The 22,758-nt window shown below is 40.8% G+C and overlaps 1 protein-coding gene across 4 annotated transcripts in view; it reads left to right on the top strand.

Annotated features, from left to right (window-relative positions):
- Window positions 1-22,758, top strand: part of FLNB (filamin B) — a 455,875-nt gene that overhangs the window by 322,863 nt on the left and 110,254 nt on the right. For all 4 annotated transcript variants that reach the window (XM_069206567.1, XM_069206566.1, XM_069206565.1 and 1 more), the window contains 3 exons: window positions 5,641-5,764; window positions 10,266-10,422; window positions 13,389-13,578. In XM_069206567.1, the coding sequence (XP_069062668.1) occupies window positions 5,641-5,764; window positions 10,266-10,422; window positions 13,389-13,578 (471 nt within the window). The remainder of the gene's footprint in view (window positions 1-5,640; window positions 5,765-10,265; window positions 10,423-13,388; window positions 13,579-22,758) is intronic.

The raw sequence follows: 22,758 nt of genomic DNA, 5'->3' as shown, positions 1-22,758 counted from the left end.
TGTAATTAAATTACATGGGTGAACTGATTTTTTTCTTACTTCTTAATTCTTTCATATTCCCAGGGACGTGCATTGTCCATGGGACACCACAAACATGACTCTCCAGATTGAAAGCACAAAGATGGGAGAGAGAGAATATGTGTGTGTGTTCCTCTCTCTGGGCCCCTTTGTGGGACCCCTGATATGCATCTCCTTATTATGTCCTTTACTTCATTTGACACTTAAACCCAGGACACCAGTCTGCACAGTCTTTTCAACTATATCAGCTACCTTGAAAACCTATATTTTTTATCTTGTAGGTGGTAGTAAGTTTCCATTGCATAAATGTAACGATTTCCCTATATCAGCCTGTATTCAGTGTAACAAGTCTTACTAAGGCTTCAGGCATTTTACACCTCTAGACTTCAATGTGTTTGGTTTCTCCAGCAATTCTCTTCTTTCTGAACTCACGCGCTTTGTGACCTTTAAAAGTCATTTAAGCTTATATTTTGAAATGACTTTATAGCATACAATATTATTATCTACTTGTGTTGTCATACAACTCTATGGAGTAGGAGAATTTGAAGAGTATTGTGCTAAACTCAGCATAGGCTCCACAATTCATTCTTCAACAGCTTCTAGGACTTTATATGTCCTAGCATCTCATGCTACCCATATGAGGGAGGTGTTTTGCATATTGGCTTTCTAGATTCTGAAAGGCAATAGAAATTAGTATTGTAGAATGTAGGTAGTCTTTGTCTGTGGAATTCCAAGCAAGTTTTATAAATCCAACTGGCCAAGCAGGAGTAAGTAGTTGGTGACACTTAACAAATCTGTAAAAAGTTCCCACAGACACCAACACTCATTTTTCTTCCACAGATATGCAGGAACACTCAAATCCCACAAAAGTGCCTTGTGCTTTAAAATCAAGATGATATATCTTGAATTCTAGCTTATATAACTGACTCCTGATTCACACAAATACTTCTGACTTGAGTTATTAATAGTTTAATAGGCCTCAGTGGCCACCCTGTACCATGATAGTAGTAGCTGCAATGAGGGAGCAAAAATATGTTTATAAAATAAGTACATTTGTATAGAGCACAATAGACTTAAATCTGTCTAGCATAGCTATATCTGTTGCAAAGGCATAAATAGTTCAAAATTAACAAAAAGCTGAAAAACAGAAGAAAACACTTTTAGAATTGAATGTAATTCATTTCATCCTGTTAATGTGCTGGATAGGGTTTTCACACAATGTAATTGTTATGTCGGACCTTTGTTCAGCACATTTCAGTAGAAAAGTGATTCTCCGACGAACTATCTTTTAAGCAGCACTTGTTATTCCCACAAAAGATGCTGTGCTATGCAGGATCTAAAAAATACCTTTCAAAATGTCTAGTGGGTTGTGGCATGATCTTATTTTGGCCCTTACATAAACTGTTACAAGGACAAATTCTCCTTCTTTAGGTAAATGCCCGAGGCTTCCACATTAATTAAGTAAATATGATTTTTGTATTTTGCTAAAGCCTCACAATGATTTCTTACTGTTTAGCTCTTAAGACAATCATCAGCTGTATTGTTTCTTTTAACCACTAGACCTTTTAGTGCATAATTCTTTAGTTTTAGATTGATTAAAACCCCTCATCTGAGGGCATTCCGTCTAACTTAGTGTTAGTAGCATTTTGAAGCAGTTCTCTATCAAGACAAATTGCCGAATAGCAATTTAGAACTCCTCCATTCTTTCTGCACAAATACATTGTGCTGGCATGTTCTCCTGTTGGTGTCCACCTGACCCAAGCTGTGCTCAGAAACCTGTTTTCTTTAAATATCACTTAGTACAATGCTGTATTTAGCATCAAAATGTTATGTGCTCCATTACATTGCAATATGAAAGCCATGATTCAAGAGAATGAACAGCATGTGAATGTATGTATTCTTTGTTTATGAAAACCTCTTCAGTGTGCATACTCCAAACATCTTGTTGCAACTTATGAGGCACAATATAACTGTAGATAGCAGTCCGACTATAGATACTCTTCAGATCTGCTAAACAAACTTTTCACAGAGGCATTGTACCATTTGCCCTGAAGAATCGTATTTGTGAGTGAACATTCTCTCTATTGATAATTTAAAATGTATATAGATTTTTGTAGACTTATTTTACAGTTAAGTAGGCAGTATTTGACATCGGAGTCCAAAATTGCATGAATGAAATTAAGCACAAAGCATAACAGCTCTGCTCACTTACATTGAGTCAGTGTTCTATCCTAGAGCCTATATGTAAAATGGAATTGCTTTTTCAGGTAAATGTTTTGAATAGATGGATATCTTTATTCCTAGGAAAAAGGATCGTGTAGAATTTCATAAAGTTTCCCTTTAATATTGTACACACCTGCTGAAATATAAAATATTAAATGTATGCTTGTTGCATTAATGCTCCTGAATGTTTTGCATATATTGTGTCACAGTTTTATTCAAAACAGTTGGAAAATGTTTTACTTTTTTACATTAGTCTTAAAATCTTTGAAATACATTGCCATAAGAGCATTTGTGATTTTTCAGTAATAAATGTGCTAGAAAGGTGAAATACAGTACTTTTTACTGTGCAATTCAGTCCACTCAGGTTCTTTGCCTCCATTAAAATTGGATTGCAAGATAAGCATTAACAATCTTTTGTTTTTAATTACTAAAATGCACTGCCCGTGTTTGTGGGAAATACATTCTTCCAAGGGGCAATATACCCCTTGCAAAGAGGTACTACACAATTTGGATGTGGATCCCTGACATGTGGAAGAGAACCATGTAACCCTCTAATCAGCAGTGGGTGGGATCCCGTGGTGTCCACAATGCCAATGGAGGTTCGTGAAGAGGCATATGTGCCCTCCACAAACACATTCTTGGTAGAGTTTAGCTTCACAGTGCCTGCATATCATACCTAATTGGTATTCACCACCTGTTTTTGCAAGCCGACAGAAAAGTATTTTCATGGGAATGGTCCCTTGTAAATAAGACCCTGCAAGTTTGTCCTCTGATGATGAATGGTGGATAATCCATCTGGCAGTAGTACCCATCCACTGGAGCTGCAGCTTGTGTAGTAGATCAGTAACCTGCACCTGGCTGGAGCCTCAACTATTGTTGATAGTGTCTACCACCACTTTATGTACTGAAGGCAAACACTTTACAAGTAAAATTAACATTTCAGGAAAGAAAGAATATATAGTTGTGGCATCAAGAATAAGGAAAGAGTGTTAATATAGAAAAAAACTAGTAATGGAGAAATACAATACTTCCTAAATCAGTTGGTATTCGGAATACATTTAAACTGATTTTGAGGACCATTGTAAGAGAGGATGGTCAGGGTTGAAGCACATGGTCATAATTCCATTGGGCTTTAGACCTCACCAAGGTTAATGATGATATGTTTATGCCAGAAAGGAAATTAATGAATAAAGTGAAGATAGTATTGGAGAAAGAGGTGGCTGTTGTCTCAAGGAAGCATAGTATGGGGCTAGAGAGGGCGTTATTGCTGGAGGTGCTGCAGATACATTGTGGGATGGTTTGTTTTATTGTAGAGAGTGATGGTGAGCACAGTACTGTTGCTGCATGTTTGAGAAAGTAACCTAACATGGAAAGTTATAAGGCTATATAACATAGTTTTTGCTTTTTCTATCACCTTAAAATAAATGTAGGAAAGGTGGTATAATGAAGCACTCAAAAGGGATGTAGTGGGTATTTATCAAAGTCTCAAAGATGTTGTTACATTTTTCTAGACCACTCATAAAACAGTTTTTGGAGGAGTGAAGAATGAAAGCTGTAATGAAATGAAACAGTCTCATATTTACTTGTTAATGAAACATGTATTGGTTACTGCAAAGCCTGTACAATCAAGTTGAGTGCTTTAAGGAAATACAGTGAGCTTTGAGGGCAGAGTGCCTTACCGGCAGTGTTTCCAGTGTCAAAACGCTTTCACGTTTCCCACATTTAACAATTTGAGGTTTCTTATAGTGCTCATAGAATGCAAATGCATGCAGAAGCTTGAAAGCAAGATTGTTTTTTTTTTTGCTTTCAAAATAAAATGTGTATTAAAAATGTGGCAACTTGTAAAGCACATTCGGCTGACATAATTTGCAGTTTAAATATCATTTGTCTGTGGCATCATTTAGTAATATATGTTTGATTAATGAAGCCACTGGGAAAATTAATAGTAATGTAATATTAGTGTAAAACCATTCTTGGCAACATGAGAATACATTAGGGCTGTAGTTTTTAAAGAACGTCACAAAAGTGCACCGACAGGCATGTGTTCCTATATTGTTGCAGATATAAGACTTTCAGAAATTCACCAGAAATACAGATTTAGGTTAGCAAACTGTATTTCTAGCAAACTTTTGTGAATTACGTTTTTCAAACACCACATATACATGTGTATACTTGATCAGGTGGAAATGTGCTGAGCTTACTTTCCATACACCCCTTTTTCCATACCAGAAATGGTTTCACTCCTGCCTTTGTCAGGAATAGATTTCGAACCTTTTCCAGCATGGGAGATATTGGAGGGGAGTTGGTGAATACCCTTAAACACGTATGTTTGGGGGTATGCAAAGACTCTCTGGGCTCTCTGGCCCCCGAATTACCTCTCCCCACCCACTTTCACTCTCAGTATGTAGTTTTGTTGCAAGGTGGTAAAATTAGAGCCTTTCTAGAATGCAAAGCTTGGTATAATATGAACCCTGGAATAATTGGAGAGACTATTACGTGAGCTCTGATAATAAGAATGCTGCCAATGGAAGAAGTGGATTTTTTAACAAGGCGAATAGATTTCTGAAGCATTTAGTCCCTTGTCTACCTAATGTTTTATGGTATTCCAAATCAAATCAAATCATTAACATTTATAAAGCGCGCTACTCACCCGTGCGGGTCTCAAGGCGGGTCTCAAGGGTCTCCATACCTCACACAAGGAGCACTGTGGTGCTCTTAAGCAAAGACCTTACAAGTTGTCATCTAAGTTGCAAACGATTTTGTTGGGGGATGGGAAGAGATGGTTGATGCATGTTATTCATTGTGAATTGGAAAGGGGAGGTGGAGCTCTGTGACCGAGTATGAGCTTCGTGCTTTCCTGCTTCTTATGGCAGCTCAGGCAAGAGGAGAGCACAAGGGTGACGGTAAAGAGAACACGATAAAACATGGCTATGTAACTGTTGGTCCTTCCTCTATACAAAAAGTTCACATAAGCATGCGCACAGGCACAAACATGCAGGTGAGAATGAAATTGAAATATAGGAGGCAATTGATTGCTACCACTGTCTGTAATGTCTGGTAGGTGCCTGCCACTGACCATCGTTCAAGGTTTGAGATTACACTTGCCCAGAGGGTGAGGAGCTGAGGTTAAGGTGAAAACCCCTCCTCAAAATATAATTAGCAGAATTTGTATAGGTTAGTAGAATTTACACACTGCCGCGTCTCATTGAGCGGCCATTGGCTTACACTACTTTCACTAGTTGGTGCCAGAAAATCAGTTTAATGGCATGTATCTCCCTGCTAGGCAGGGAATGTCGTTAATCCCTCAGCGGCACTGATTTCACACTTTCATATGACCGTCGCATTTCAGCTGGAGTGTGGGTAGGTGCATCGAAGTGAAGCCTCTCTTGTGTGTTGTAGGTGTGGTGGAGCCCGTTGACATCACTGACAATGGAGATGGCATTCACACAGTCAAATACACCCCCACTCTGGAAGGTCCTTACGCCCTCTCTGTACAATACGCTGATGAAGAAATCCCTCGCAGGTAAGTTTTACTGAGCAGCAGGTTCTTGAATCTGTGAGATCATAAAGTGTGTATGCATTTGAAGGTATCAAAACAATTAATGTAGTATATGGCAAACGCTTACCTATGAATTCTCACTAGTAGATGTAGCTGATTTGAAATTGACTCTTGTGCAGTGGTACCAGCCTGGGATGTTCCACTGGATGAACCTTAATTATGCTTATTTGCAGTGCTATTCAAGGCATTCTTGCAATTGTGTTATTATTTTCTGTCTGTCTTTGCTTAAATAGGGCATAAAGAATGAAATGTTTATTAGACATAATTAGTTTATTTACTAGGGGATTGTATGACACTATGTCAAGTTCATTTTATATCGTCGGAAAATTATATTGCATCCACTAAATCACCACAAAGGATATATTATTTGTACCATTACATTATCTACCTAACTCTTTTCACAGTTGTATTCATCTACTATACTTACTTATATTTACCTTGCAGTGTAGTGTAATACAATAGGCTTGTGATATATTGCATGCATTATTTCGGGAGTATTCTCACTGTATCAAATGTTTATTTAAACGGTTGATATGAACAGGTTTGACTTGTTCTAAATTTCTTGGCTGCTCCGACGGTGACCAAATGATGTTAAGATAACTGGAAAAGTTTCAAGTTTGAAGTAACACACTTGGCCTTTAAGTGATTTTGTGAATAGCATTTATTAAAACAATACACTCTCAACTGCACAGAATTCATAATATACTCACAATTCAGAATATAGGAATAAATAAAGGGTCAGAAAGATGTGAACCTTCCTGTCCGGAAATGTGTAAGAGGGATTATGTTCTCAAAAGAAATACAAAGGAAAACAGAGGATATGGGACCGATTTGTCAAGACATTTTTATTCTCTTGTCCTGAAGACCACTCTTGACCTATCAAAAGAGAAGATTTTTTCCTACTTTGGTCAGCCTTGCAAGAGAGTGGCTCCCAATTTTAGAGAAAACCCCATGCATGTTAAGGCCATTGATTTTTTTTAAAGAAGTGGTTCCCCAAATGGCATTACTTTTTTTTTTTGCCAAAATTGCTTCTACCAGGTTGACAGGGGCACTTTGTTTAAAATGATTCCTGTCAAGTAAGAAGGCATCTGTAAATACGAGTGGTAACACTCCACCAGCGCAGCGGGTTGCCGGAAAGTAGAAATTGCCCTCTAACTTGTGCCATAATCAAAATCACCTCGTTTTTCAGGTAATGTATGTAGGACACGGTCTTTTGCCTATTATTTGCCCATAAACATTTATGCGCCTTCCTTGCCTTGCCTGCCATTGGTGCTTGCACCTGTTCTTATATCATTCAGAAGGGCCATCATTGCTCCGTTTGAGATGGACACTTCATGCTGCTTTGTTCTCATGTGCTCGACTTGGAGCAACTCACATTTGTGTTTGAAGTTACTGCTAGTCTTCTGGAACTTGTTCCGAGTTCTCTCTCCTGCCTGGCCTGCTGCAGCATCAACGGAATCTCTAGCTCTTTAAGCTTTTCAGACCAAATATCTGTGAGGAAGGGGCTGCGGGGTCGACGATCTCCATTAAGCTGCATCCAATGACTTGGGAGTCATTGTACACTCCGGCAGTAGCTTTGTCCATGTTCCCTTTCTTGTCCCAACCCATTTCCTCTTACTTGGCTGGCCCACCCTCTCACCCAGTGCTGCTTACGTTTACTGTTCAGCTCTTCGGTGATGAACAAGATATGTAACAGGAGACGTAGAGCAAGTGTGAAACCTCTAGAAGAATCGTTCCCTATGCAATCTTAAATGTCAGATTCATTTTATGATGGAAGTAAAGAGGGAGTCCTTGGATTAGGTGTGACTGAAGGAGGTGGAGCGATTGCTTTCCAGGGGAAAACCTCTGATATTTACCACTGCACTCTGGTCTTGGCTAAGAGAAGCCCACTTAAATCTTCAGAAGTTTCAAAGGGCCTAGATCCAGAGCGCCCGTCAGTTTTCAGTTTACTTGTAAATGAAGATGTACTAATGCTAAGATTTGGAATACTAGTGGGAGAGTCTTGCAGGGACGCGTGTGATTCCCATTGAAAGACTACAGTGTGAGATGTCGTCCAAGCCTTAGAATTCTTGGATGTGTGTGTTGCCCTCTTGCAGAACCTGCCTGCACCAGCCGCCCTAGCCAAGGCATACCTAGGGGCATAAACAGTGAATGTATCCTGTTGCTTCCACCATGCAAGGATTGAAAGAGGTGGGGCCCCCAAGGTCGCACTGGGCGCTGACCTTGGGGGTGGGGCGCTGTGTTGAAAATAACTTTTGATTTTAAAGCACTTGCTGCCGAGTTCCTTGCGAGCTCAGCTTTCAGGCAACAATAAAAATGTCAATGTAACTCATGTGATTAATGTTCCTGCTAGAGGAGAGAGTGAGATCGAGTTTTGTCTAGTGTCAGTTTTGACTCGTCATAAAGTAACACAGAGGGTTAACGTGCCTGCTACAAAGAACAGATCTGTTTTCTATGTGGCTATCTGAGTGGATTAGTAAAACCAGCTTACCTGGACTTTAAATCAACTGAAATGTATGTGAGTGAGGGGCTATGGAAAGCTGAGGGGTACTTTGCCAGGTGGTGTTGAGGGAATCTGAGTAAGAAGTCATGGAGGAGGGACACCAAAAAGATTGTCGCACCGGGCGCCACCAGCGCTGAAGCCAGCCCTGGGTGGGGGAATTCGTACTGAAAAGCTCCTCTAAAAAAAATAAAAAATAAAAAAAAGGTATTTAAGTCTGAATTCTCCTGAGGCTCCCACTTTCATAGGAAAGAAACCAGAAGGAAGTATGAGAAGAATTGTCAAATGCCTACCATTTAGACATCTCCCTGTTTGCCTTCCAGACTTTCTACACCAGCATGCCAATTCTAGCCATGCCCTTTGGGGTTATGGTCAGTGCTTGAAATGGAAAAAATAAAGTGCAGGTACTCTGTGCCAGAGTACCTGCTTGTTTCCGAGAAGTACCGGTACTCTCCAATTAAAAGTATTACGGTTTTCTTGAGAAGTGCCGGTACTTCCCTTCTCAAAATAAAAAAGTGCCGGTACTCAGTACCGGACAGTACCGGCCCATTTAAAGCACTGGTTATGGTGTATGAGGGTCCACGTGTGACTCCCTTCCGACCCTCGCATGATTCTTAGCATTGTATTCCCCACCTGCCATCTCATATCTCTATCATGGAGCCAGTCTCAGGCAAAACCCCACTAAAAAAACAGTCTCTCTCCATAGTATTCTTCCTCCCATTTTATCTTCTGCCCTCCTCCCCTAAGGTAGGTAGACATCTTAACCACCCACCCTGTGGACCACAGAGCTCACCTGTTGCTTCGATAGCAGTGAGAACACTGTCCAGACACAGTTTATCCCAGGCCTGCCCTAGATGTCTGATGGACCGCGCTGCTCGCCCAGGACACAGTCGGGTGGGCCCCAGACTTTTGTTGCTGAATACTGCCCTCAAGAGGGAGTGCAGGGATGTGCACCCCGAAACTCTGCAAATTTCCTCCCCGTTTGTACATTTTAGCCACTGCACAATATTATCTAGCATCCAAAGATAAAGCATGTGACATGAGGGTACTTGAAATACCATACACTGGGAGCTTAAATGCATTTACATTTGATAAACGACGCAATTATCTTTGAGCAGACGGGTACAATATAGGATGGTGTGTTTGATTAGAAAAGGTGGACCTAAGGATATTACCACGAAATTGCATACTCGTTCAAACCTGTAGGGTGGTGAATCTAATGGACAGAGGAGTACACCGAACTTTGCAAACTTAGTGAAAGAATTCAAAATATCCTTGGGCAGAAACATAGGAGTATCCTGTTTTAAGAGCAAGACTGGGAGACGGCTGTGCCTTGCAGAAGAACGAGCAGTCTAGATTATTTTGACTCTTGGATTTACAGGTCACCTGTATTCTGAACACCATCAGGACAGGTGTTTTTGCAATGCCCAGCCCCTCTGCACCTAGGAAGTTAACAGTTTTTTATCTCACTGAAAATAGTTCTTTTCAGTAGATATTTGGTCTTTAATTAAGGTACAAGTTTCATTTTGTTTATTGTTTTTTTATATAATTAAAAAATACAATGCATTACATTTATGATATTAAAGGGCACCCGGGGGACCGCTTTGCTAAGGAAAGTGGGGAAACTAATAGGGATGCCAGTATCTATACATGAGGACAGGGCTTTAGATTCTCGAAGCAGAGAACAATTAGACATCTACACCAACAAGACCTAGAGACAATCTGCATGAGGGGGAAATGTTCACAGAAACCAAACTGTTTAAGCAGCTTTGATTGTCCTCCAGAGTGACAGATCAGCCAATCCTTGGGCAAGGCGGGCAAAGGACGCAGAGGTGCCATGCTGCTCAGTGGCTCTCGAGGCTCTAGGCATGTTGAAGTAAATTAACCTGTATCACCTGTTTGTTTGTTTTTTTACATGTTTGTTGCCTGAGCACATAAAAACCGTCTCCTTTTTCCTCACCCAAGCCCCTTCAAGTTGAGGGTACTCCCTACCTGCGATGCCAGCATGGTGAAGGCCACTGGGCCTGGCCTCAGCTCCCAGGGGGTTCTTGCCAGCTTGCCTGTTGACTTTGCCATCGACGCCAAAGATGCCGGAGAAGGGCCCCTCTCCGTTCAGATAACGGTAAGCCACGTTACCCCCTCTTGTCAGTCCTCAGGTGCATTGTACCCTGAGATTTAAGACTCCTAACTAAATCGCACTTTGGCATTAATGTGTCGTCGGATTTTCATTTTTTGTCTTCTTGCATTCCAGCCGTTTTGAATAGGGTTAGGTTTATGCAAACCTGGTGAATGTTGGCAAATCCACCTCATGTGAGAAAATGCCCAGTTTCTCAGGATAATTTCGTAGAAAAAAATCTGTTTCCGAGTCGGAAGTAAATTCACGACAAAAAAAACCGGTTTCTCATATAGCTGAAATCAGTTTCACTAATTTGCAGAATTCCTTCCCTGTAACAGACAAAAGTTGCCAAGTCCTCCTTTAGTGCTGTAGGCTTTATATCCGATGTGCAGGAGATAAGGACGAGACTAGGAGAGGGTGACAACAAATGCCTAATTTGAGCCGGTGGTTGTAGGTGGGGCCCACCAACACTTATTTTGGGGACTTATTTTTTCTTATCACACTTTGTATCAGAGCAAGCGAGTGACAAACTTACAGGGTGGGGAAGGAGAGGTCTGGGGGTGCTGGGCGAGAACGAGGAACAGAAAACCGGAAATGGGAGGAAGCCGAAACTTGCAAGAGTGAGATAAATTGGCACGGAGTGTCTGGTGATGAATAAATAGAGGTAGGAGGTAGGGGGTGAAATCAAGACGACCAGCCTTGGTACAGGCACGCTGACATAGAATAGCGCCGGCTGCGGGCTTCTGAACAAAATCCGGGCCCCGGCACTTGCTCTTTTACAAATTAAGCATCGGCACTGACAACAGCACGGTACCTCTATCGGTGGTATTAGATGGCCAGATAAACCACCGCTGGTAATAATTGCAGACAAGGCCTTACATGCTGGCAAGGGAATGAGTGTGTCCAGACATTTAGCAGATAGGCACACACTGGCCAGTGTACAAATACGAAAGATAGCAAAACTAAAATACTTTTAAGGGGATCGATTAGGACCGCTGAGAGACAAGACACTTCCTTATAGTAGCTCGGTGACTAAACATAACCGAGGGTTCACATTGTGAAGACGGCATCATTTTAGGCAGTGTTTGTTTCTGAATTTGGCCGCAGTAATCCATTTATTACCGGGGATCAAGTATGTACTACTCTCAGTATTTTTACCCGTGGTCAGTGCTTTAAATACATAAATGCTATTTCATACTAAGCACCTTCACATTTTAATTAAAAACGGTGAGTACTTGCACCCAAGAGTAGTGTAACGCTTTTAATCGTAAAGTACTTGCATTATGTACGTTTCAAGGATCTCCGACGATGGCCGAGTTATGTACGGGGGGAAATGTTGTTACAAGTGGCCATCTCTTATTGATGTTATGTACATGTTAATATCCCTCAGTGCAGATTTTGATGGACATCACATAGAAATGAATATCTCCCAGTACAGTGTCTGACGGATGAGGTGCATAGGTTACTATTCCTCAGTGCAAATTCTGACAGACATCACAGAGAAATGAATATCCCTCAGTACAGTCTCCAACGGATGTCGTGGACATGTTAATATCCTTCAGTGCAGGTTTTGATAGACCTCACAGAGAAATGAATATCTCTCAGTACAGTGTCTGACGGATGTCGTGCACAGGTTAATATTAATCAGTGCAGATTCTGACAGACATCACAGGGAAATGAATGTCCCTTTGTACAGTCTCACTGATGTTGTGCACAAGATAATATCCCTCGGTGCAGATTCTGACAGGCATCACACAGAAATGAATATTCCTTAGTATGGATTCCTACGGATGCCGGGCACAAGTTAACCGCACCTTAGTGCATTTTCTAGTGGACATAATATATAAATGGATGTCCCTTCGTACACACTCTTGTGGTGCACAAATGAACATCCTTCGTTGCAGTTTTGACAGACATCTGAAAGACCTGAACATCCCTCAGTACAGACGTGTTTGGTTAACAGCGACCATTGGCTATCCCTCATTACAAACTCTGATAAATGACGGACACACGTGAAGATCCATTCCAAGTTACATTTTGACATTAAACCCGCTCACCTTCCACCAATAATTTTTTAGAACGGGTGCGCTTTCAAAATAGGGAAAACGTCTATTGTAGGTATTTTGTGCGGATAATAAGCCATATGGTGTTTGGTTAAAACTTTTGTTATACTTTTAACATTATCAAACATTTGCCAACTTAATCTTTTTTATGACGTGACAGAGTTTCGAGTTTATTGCAATACATTTCGAGTACAGCACATTTCCTAATCCATCCAGGACTGCAAGTAATGGGGTTTTTGCAGGATTGCCTGAAGAGGGCTGAAAATACCCCCCACCCTACATATTTCTCATTAGACCTTGTTTGCCTCTAGTTAGCGTCACCTGTGCCCCTTAATTAGCACAGTTATGAAAGATGTAAGCCTTTCTGGGAATGACGACGGATGATGGCTGTGGCTTTCTGACAGCAGTATAACTTACACCAAGCCACACAGCCTGGATTTCGTTCAGGTAATGTGAGAAATTTGAATGAAATCCATGTTTCACAATTTATGAAGTGAAAAGCGGACCAGGAAAGCGTTTGAAGTCAATTTGAGGACTTTTGGGATACACATACAGTGATACTACGGAATTCTGAAACTTTTCATTTCAGTTTGAGGAACTTAAAATAACTAGACATTCCCACATTTGTTGGGATATTTTGGAGGTATAAAAAAAGCAAAAATTCTGTATGGAAAAACGTACTGAGAAAATGTTTTTAAATCTCTAAGTCATATTGCATTTGATTGTTTTGTTTGCCCTTGAAATCATTTCCACAGAAAAAATATTTAGATCAGCTAGTCAGCTTTATGAGAGGGTGAAGTGGGTACTGTATAACATGCGACTGTATGTGCTTGAAGATGTCTCAAGTACATCCTTACACTAAGATCTGTCTCGAAATGGCCAAGTGATTGTTGTCTTATTGCTAATTAGGACCAAGAAGGCAAACCAAGGAGGGCAAACATTCATGACAACAAAGATGGGACTTACGCAGTGTCCTACATTCCCGACAAGACTGGGCGCTATCAGGTTGCTGTTCAGTATGGCGGTGAAGACATTCCAATGTCACCTTACCGAGTACGAGCCTCACCCGCCGGTGATGCCAGCAAGTGCAGTGCAACAGGTAAGACACCATTCAGCACACGGGCATAGTGTTTTGAGGGTCTGATACGCCGCTTCTTACTGCATCGCTTTGAGATCTAGCACTATATAAGCACTCACATACCATTATTTTATAGATGAAGAAGGTTCCAGCTTTAAGAAAACCGGCAAAGGCCCAATGAAAAAGATATGATCCATCTGTACTGCCTCTTGCCTGATGCATTATGTCACTCACCAACACTGGCTTAAAAAGTCAATTGCAAAGCCTATAGGCATAGATTTTTAGCCAGTGTAGACCTATTGGCTTTGGCAATGCTTTTTGCGATACCTGTTCAGCATGGGCAAAAACTAAAAAAAAGGTTACGGTTGATGCGGAACAGCACTGGAGACAAATGTGATTATACCTATGTGCGCAGGCATCAACACACATACGTTCATATATGTCATGACGCTACCGTGGCCGTAGCATCCTCATGCATGCATGCACTTTTGTAGTGATGCTGCCACTATTTGTTTCATTTTTTGGTTTCAGTCTTCTGTTTTATGACGGCAGAGCCCATCTTGGAGTTGTAAATTAAAAAACATAAAAAGTGTGCCAAAGCTCTTTTTTTTAACAAGGGATTAGCAGGTGTGGGGTTAAAAATAAAATTCAGTAATGGATGGGAAGAGGTAGGGAAGAAACTGACGAACTGAGGAGGGGTGAAGTCCTGGATTTGATTGGGGAAAGGAGCACGAGAGAGCAAGCAGGAAAACACATACAATCCCATGTAGTGTTGGAATAAAAAGGAAACCAAATAGATTCCTTAATGCATTCAGTGGAAGGATACAAGTCATGTAATCAGAAACATGGTAAATGTGTTAGGTTATAGGGGAGAAACAAACACAAAAAGAGGAAAGAAAGCCGTTGTAAAACAAGCAACTAAATAGATAGAAAAGAAAACCAACATTTGCAAGCAGTATGCTGACCCAAAGCCCACTGTAAATAAAGGTATTGCCTACAAAAGGTCTTCAGTAATAGCGAGCTAAAAGCTGTCTGTAAGCGAGACCTAAAAAGAAGAAAAACTGTTTTTTTTTTAATTCCTCATCCTGCAAGTCCAGCTACCAACCACCTTACGAAGGAGACAGCCACTGAATGACTTCCAAGTCTCGCGGAAAGGCTGACAAGCTGCGTGTGCACCGTACATGTGCGTTTGCTGTTAAAACAAACAGAATGGCGCTGGTTCTCATTGCTCTGACATGTTTGAATGGAAGCCAAACACACTAATCTAGTCTCACCTCCGGCGATTTACAGCAGCGGGCAGCAAAACTGCAGCAACATGACATTGAAGCTAGTTTTACATGAAAAATGTTCATAGGTTTTGATAACTTGCTGAAACATTTAACCCGAGAGTAAATGCCACGGCTCTTTCATGCTGTTAGAAGTGGAAGGACGTCTACGGAAGACCCAACTTTGAACCCTTTCGCAGAGCATGAAAGCTGTCAGTCACCGAAATGCTAACGATGAACATTGCAAGCTGGGCCTGCATTTCGGCATCCCACTCAGTGCCTGGCAGGGCCTTGACTCTCGGTGTCCTATTCAAGCATCTCTTGTGCCTGACAAGCACTGCTGCATTGGCTTACATTCAGGAACCCACTTGTCACTCACAGGCAGCCCTTACATCTGGGCTTACTTACAAGAAGAGCTCTACACTATAAAGCACCAAGAAAAGTTTATTCGTCTATGAAGGTTTATTTGTTTATGGGTGCACTGTGCACAGTAGTTGCCAATGTAGGCACGTCGTGCAATGTTTGGGAGGGATGAGGGATTTAAAAATACCTATTATTGACCCTCACCCCACCTGCTGGCCAGAGTCACAGGTGAGGATGTCTAGCACAGAAAGGCACAAAACAAGGACTATTGACTGGCTTTCATTGCAGCTGGTATTGCATAAATGTGCCATTGAGCTTCAACTGAGAATCAGTATTGGTAGTTATGGGCTCCTTTGGAGACAACCTCATCAGTCGTGATGCTCTCAACACTCCTTCGTACTCTCAAATGCATGTTAAAGAAGCCAGCGTTTTACAGTTCTGTGCTGTCGTGCTAACTTAAACTCTTGTGTTCTTTTATATTAAGTAACTGGCCAAAGAAAGGAAGAGGTTAGAGTATCCATTCTATCTAGCCTGTGAATGGGATGTGGCAAAGGAGAATTTAGTACAGACTTCACTTTGTAGTTAGTCTTTGGATTAAAGCATTTGATAGGTTTGCGGTAGCCTAACTCTCCTAACAGCAGCCATCAGCCCTGAAAACACTATATTGTGGTTTGTTGCTGATTGATGCGTGGAGTCCCAGTTAAAGCATAGAACAGCAATTCTAGTCATTAAGTATGGAATTTCAATTGGCCGCCATTTCTTGAGGGAGAATCGGAGAACTCATAACCCTTGCTATTGATATTCCTTCTGTTGGAGTGAATAAGGATATTGTTTATAAACTGTTCCCGTCCCAAACCTCTAACAGAGGTTCTTGCTTTCAAATCAACATTGAAATTCAATTGTGCTTCCCTTTCGGTTCCTAGTTAAGATTCAGAAAGGACACATTATGAGATGGAAGTCATGGATCACTGAACCCTCACTAAATTGTTCACCATCTCCGAGAAGGGAGATGAATAGGTGCGTAGTCTGATTTCAGTAGAGCCCGGATGGATACCTGGTAATGTCTATAACCCTCTTTAACAATTGGGTCGGTGCACTTGAGTTCCCTTTGTGAGCGCCCTCTTACAGTACTATGATGCTCTGGATTTATACTTTACCTTTGTGGCAAGCTTCTTTCATGGCAACCATTTGCTGACACTTAAAAAAGCATTCTGTGATTTAATTTTGTCACTTCTTTTCCCAACCTATAAATAATCTTATTTGTGTCTACTCTTTTCATTTGGGTTCGTTTTAATATTTATTTACTTGTAGAGATGAGTATGCTCTGTAGGACATTGTCGAGACAAACGATACATTTATTGATTAATTTAAAAGCAATGTAAACAGAATATTTCAGATTAACCTGAGAGGTAGTTTCTGGTCATAAGTAAATCTATCTTTCTATAGCACTATATATATATATATATATATATATCAAATATAGGGCCCTTCAGCTTGCCCAGCCATCAAATACCTTTCTCGCTTCTTTCCACCGACCAATAGGTAACACACTGCTGCATCTGCCCCTTTTATATGAATCTTTTGGATCAACAACTCTGACCCATCTGCAACTGTACCTTATTCAGGGTTGTGCTGTAAAACGAGGTACCAAAGGCTTAATTATTAATTCAAGGACTCCATCCATTATGTTTTAGTTTTCCTACGTAAGTCACTCTAATTGTGACAGGTATACCCAGATGTGGACTCCTTGTACTCTGTGTCATAGAACTCCAGCTGCGTCTCACCGAGGAGGAACAACAAGACTGAAGCTGGTCTTGTGTTCCTGTCTCTGTGGCACTTGCTCTGGCAGTCTTTGTCTGAACCAAATACACTGGACAGGAACAGAGCCTGAGCGATTAAGGACAACTCAAGCATTCCACCCATCACGTTTTTTTAAAGTTACTCTGATATCAGTACCACATTGAACATTACTTTTCTGATGAAGTACATCTGTAAGAATTCAATCTGTCACAAGCATACCTTTTTCATTATGGCTATATCATAGGGAAAACTGTATTTTGGCCATATAATAAATGCGGTCAAATAGTGGAGTGCTGAATCTTCTGTGCTGATCTGATGTGTTATCTACCTACACACGTTTCATGTCTTTGGTCACTCACTGGCAATATAGGAGTGGAATGGAAAATTGAAGCTTAATGTAGTCTGTCAGCTATTTGCTAGCCAGGACTCCGTTACCAATAATTCAGTAGTTAGTTAGAAAACAGTGTCATCTTGGGAAGAGTACAAATTATGAAGCTCCCTTCAGTCAAACAGGAGCACGTCACAGGTAATGTCCGAAGTGCTGTGCAGAACCTCTGGGCAGCTGTGGGGAGCGCTCTACGAAGAGCCGTGAAATGAACAAACATCTAGATGTGGTTGTACATTCTGGTAATGAGCCAAAGTAGGAGCAACAGCAAGCCCCTCGGGTCAGTGTACTGCGTTTCAATCCATTCTTGAACACATTTGTTTCTGGGGTAGCTGAAACAAATTGGAGCACAAAACAGTTGGTGCCCGAAGTGCGGTCTCCATCCTCAGATCAGTTTGGTCAGTCCTTACAGTGAAGAATCCTAGTGATAAAGAAAATGCTGGGGGCAGAGGCTTGCACTGAAAGAGACTGAAGCAATGTGCACTGTCTCCATAGCAACAGTCTTGATCGATGCTAATTCTAATACCAGAACTCTCAGTGGTCAGGTAGCCAATTATAGCGTCAAGCAGTATAAGGGAATTATTATGCAGTCTGCATGAACTAAAATACTTGCATAAGACAAAAGTGCTATTGTAATGCCAATCACGCAGTACTGTAGTACTCCACAGCAATAATCCATCATGCAGAACTGAATAGGCGTGGAATAAATGAAGAGATCTGTCACATGCCAGTAGCCAAAGGGGGGTTTTAACATAGTCCACCACTGCAGGACCCAATAAGCTACATACTATGGCCACTAATTGACATCCCACAATGATAATCAGATACATGATTATCCTAAAAATCCCAGCAGATGTTTCCATCAGGCCTCCATTCAACCTTTAGCTGCTGAAGACAATACACTTTGAACAAAAACAACTCAGAATGCACATCCTAGTGCACTAACCAGCAAAGTGGTCTATGATAAAGGGACCTACGCAGCTCTTCAAAGCCGGCAGTTTACAGAAAACTGTAAACTGCACACCTCTCGCACACTCTTTAATCCATCACATTTTTAAGTGCTGCATCCTATTGACTGCACCTCAAGGGTCATCACTTATGACATGGAAACACTTCCCACATAGGATTTAAATAAAGATGACACTCTTCCAATCACACACCCTACATTGTGTAGCATGCTGCCTATGTAGGCATGTGCGTCAGCACTCCTCATAGGGGTCATAAGTGCTACATAAATGTTGTAATACAGCACAGACATTCCTCCTTGGATTTCTCCTTGGTTTCCTTTCAGTGACAACCAGAAGTTGTGCAATAAAGTCACATTATCAGTAGTTTTATTATGTTGCTCTTAGGCTGCTCTGAAGCTTATTTACAAATGTTCAAACTCCTATTTTGTAGAAGCATCCTGTGCAGAACTGTTTTTAATGCCCTCATGATAGATACCAAAATGATCAATATCAATTTGATACTCCCACCTGTGTTTATTGCACAGCTTCTAGAGGAAGCAAAACAGGGCCTCTTTCTCTGAGACCTGCTGGGTGGAGTAAATCTTTCCTTCCTTCAAAATGATAGTAGTTTGAACACCATCACTACCTGCACTTCTTGGTATGCTGGCACAAACCTTTTAGCAACAGAACAGTCACACAAATTCAGAGGTGAGGCACAAGGATCATACTGGGTAAGACAATCAATAAAGGAATGAGGAATCCTGCTTGGTTAGTTTCTTTTTTAAGTTGATATCTATTATCAGCATAAAACACTCTTCAGCTGATTATGAGGCTTGTATACTGACATCTGTTTCTAGGTACATGAGCTGGAAATTGACACTGTACAAAGATCATCATAAAGCCTGAGTGGTCCAACCTCGAGCTCTCTGAAAGTGGCCTCTTCCACTTTTGAATATGGGTGGCTGAGGCTTTTCCTATTGGCTTTATCTTCCTTACCTTTGATATTCCAGGTCTCATGTCCTTTCCTGAAAACACTCTGCCTTCAAAGCCTGTATTAAAAAATAGTTTATGAGCATTTTCTCTATAGAAAGTTACGCTGATAATACCTAAAATCCTGGTCGAGTCAAGGTACAGTCAAGGCTCCAAGAAAAAATTTGTTTGATACGCACGGTTCACTAGGCAAATTAACTATCTGCTCCACAAAACAGATCTTATTTAATGCTTTTTCCAAGAAATTGCAAATATGATGTTCAGAGAATTCCATAAAATTGCTGATGTGGCTACATGACAAAATTACTAACTTTAAAAGACAGCAATACTTTTGGAAAAAACAAAATGTAATTATGAGATTTATTATAATCTCAAAATGTGTACCCCTTTTGACATATTTATTGTCATTGCTGCTTCTGTTTATATGAAAGCACAATTCTGGTAACAGCTAGATGGATCAGGAAAAGCAGGCCTTTGACACTCTCCTAATTTGAACTGCATTCCATCTTGTTTCTGACCTAGACAACCTATCTAAGAGGTAAAGGATGAAAGTAAATTAATGGAAAATAAATCCGGCTACAAAAGTAGCTTCTCATGGCCAAAACCTTTCCTATTTTCATTGGGGTTAAAGAAGAGTAAAGACATCAGATGTTGACTCTCTTATATTATCAACATCTAACTTTTACTTACTATGGCCTGGTATAGAAGTTATATGATCCTACCACAAAATTATCATTTTGTGTACAAAACATGTCAGTGGTTGTATTTTTGATTTATCCCTCTTGAGGTGCATTCTGTTGCCTCCATTTGATTTCAAGACACATTTAAGGCTGAGATTGTTTTAAAAACACAAAATGCGCTGTTTTATACACTTATAATATTGGGGATAGATTTACAGGATTTTTTAAGGAACCCTTCATTTCAAAGGACGGTATCCCTTAAAATAGTTATTTTCCAGTAGAGCAAGTAGAGGTGGAAGACATGTGTTAAACACATTGAAAATGCATCTAGCCGGTAGAGGTTTATTATCTCTTCAATTGTGTTAAGTTTACCACAACTAGCTTTGGACTGAAAAAGAGTGAGTGGATAAGCTGCAACACAGCCATAACTAATATACACATTAGTTATAATACCTTGCCTGATATTCTGTCTGAACCCATTTAGTGTTTTTTATGTGAAGTCTTTTTTTGTACGTGGTGAAGAAAGGTGGATGGGACACCAGGCGTTTCTAGACTGTATTAGATTAAATGTTTTGGTGTTCAAATGGCCTTAGTGATGTCTGATGTTCAGAGGTACTGAGCCAATCAGAGAGTAATCTGGACTGCACTAGTCCCAAGGGCACTCTGCGGATGAGGTAGAGTGGACAACAAAGAGAGCTTCCATTAATGCCTACTGGCATTTAGATGGGTTCACACTGGTCTTTGCAAATCCAGAAAGCTTTTCCAAGTTTGGATATCTGGATGAGCTACGTACTATCAGCCATGCAAGAAGTGTAAAATGTAATCAGGCTTTGCCAGCTGTCACTCTTTTGCAGCTATCCATCATAGGAAATATTTTATGAGACAGATGCATTAATGCGCCTGTGCCAGAAACTAGATTGAAACTCATATCTGAGATCATGCTGACTTTAGGTCCATACCGTGCTCAGCCTCTTTACCAGATTTTCTAGAACATTAGAAAGGATCTGGCCAAGGTGGAACTTAAAATTATTTGAAGTAGTTCTTAGACAATGATTCATAAAAAGTTGCCATGCCGAACAAGTGTCAAATATTGCTTAGTCTGCCCCCTCTACCACCCTGTGTTTAGCCCAGCATGTTTAAGAGAAACAGCTGATGGCCTCAGATAGGTCAAAGATCTAATTTGGTTGAAAAGACAAGAGTGGGACACTGCTTACTCTCAGTGTCAATCATTTTGGTAGCCCTGTGCTGCATGGGATTAAGGTTTACCTGCAGGGGTTTTGACAGAAAGTGTTTATTTAACTAAATAGCTTATTCTTGCCACCTGATAACCAAATGATCAGGCTGTGCAAACCATGTCTGGCACTGCTGCCGTGATACGCAAAGTTCACCAGGCACGTCTCCAATGAATTTTAGTCACTGGATGGAGTCACTTGGGAATGTTTTCAAGGGGCTACATCACTTTCACCAAGTAAACAGCATCATTTGTTATTGACTTCTAAAAGTGATAGGTGCTTAGTGTATGCCTCAGTGCTATTCATAAGTGAAGTTAAAGAAAATAATTCTGAGGAAAGAGATTTTCGTCTTATTGAATCAATAGCGTGTTAGATTCCCCCATTCAGTCTTCGATGAGCACCTGGACAAGGCAGTGGCATAATGCAAAATGGTTTCCTCACCCCACAGAGTGTGATGAGGGGCCCCTGAGTCTCACATATATTCATTGGCCTTGGCTTGGAGGGGGGCTAAAGGGTTTCAGGGCCTCTCTGCTCTGCGTGAGCTGCAGGGGCTTGTGTTGCATTTTCTGCTACGTCTGAGTGGGAAATAACTCTTTTAATCCTCCTGGTGATTTAAAAACTATCACCCCTGCTATAATGTCTGCAGGTAGGTGCCATGCCCTTTCTATAAGGATGTGTAACTACCTCGCCTAAATGTCTTATTGTTTAACAATATGTCAGTGTCTCTCAGAAAGTCATGACTTCTATTCCTTGGAAATAGGAAGGTGCAAGTTAACCTAAGCAAAGTCTCAAGCTTTCTTTGGAGCGGCACGTGGTCTCTGGAATTCTGTCCCATCTACTTTTGTACCCCACCTTCTCTCTTAAAGTATATGAAGTAATTGAAAGCTACTTTTCCAACAACATTTGACAACATCGTAATAGTAGTTATCACTTCTAGTTATTTGTGAGGCAAAACTACAAGAAAAGTAATGCAATAAAGGAATTAAATTAAATTGTACTGTGTAATGAGCAATATATGTGGAATCGGTGGGCTAAATGTGCTTTTTATCAGGGATGGTATTCAAGTTTCTTACAGGGAGGCTAGGATGTCTGTTCCCCGAAATGAGATGGCGATGGTGGAATGTGGTGGGGGAGCTTTTATGTGACATTATCTACAAATCAAGACACAGTGTGTTAGAAGCGAAGTGGCATGATTGCAATGTTAGAAGGGACTAGAGGAGTTGCTGACACATGGGTGTGTGATCCTGGGCACTCTTCAAGGATCACGATATGTTAGGATTGGGCAGTGAGACAGCATCCAGATTACATATGGCTTGAATGTTGTTGTAAAGGAGTTTGGTAACAGTGGTGTGAAGATGAGAGATTTCAGTGGGAGAATGTTTTAAGAGTGGGGGATAATGCCCTGTTCTGCTTTGAGTGTTGCTGTGGGTGGGTTTTGTTGCTAGGCTGAATTGCTGTTGAGTTATGATGATGTTGTGTGTTTGTAATCTTGTGGGCTACTGTGGCACTGCTGCTGTTTTGTTATACATTAGCTGGGGC

Source organism: Pleurodeles waltl, chromosome 9 (genome assembly GCF_031143425.1).
Source record: "Pleurodeles waltl isolate 20211129_DDA chromosome 9, aPleWal1.hap1.20221129, whole genome shotgun sequence".
Lineage (NCBI taxonomy): Eukaryota > Metazoa > Chordata > Amphibia > Caudata > Salamandridae > Pleurodeles > Pleurodeles waltl.
The sequence above is the reverse complement of the archived record's forward strand: the minus strand, read 5'-3'. Positions and strand labels throughout refer to the sequence as shown.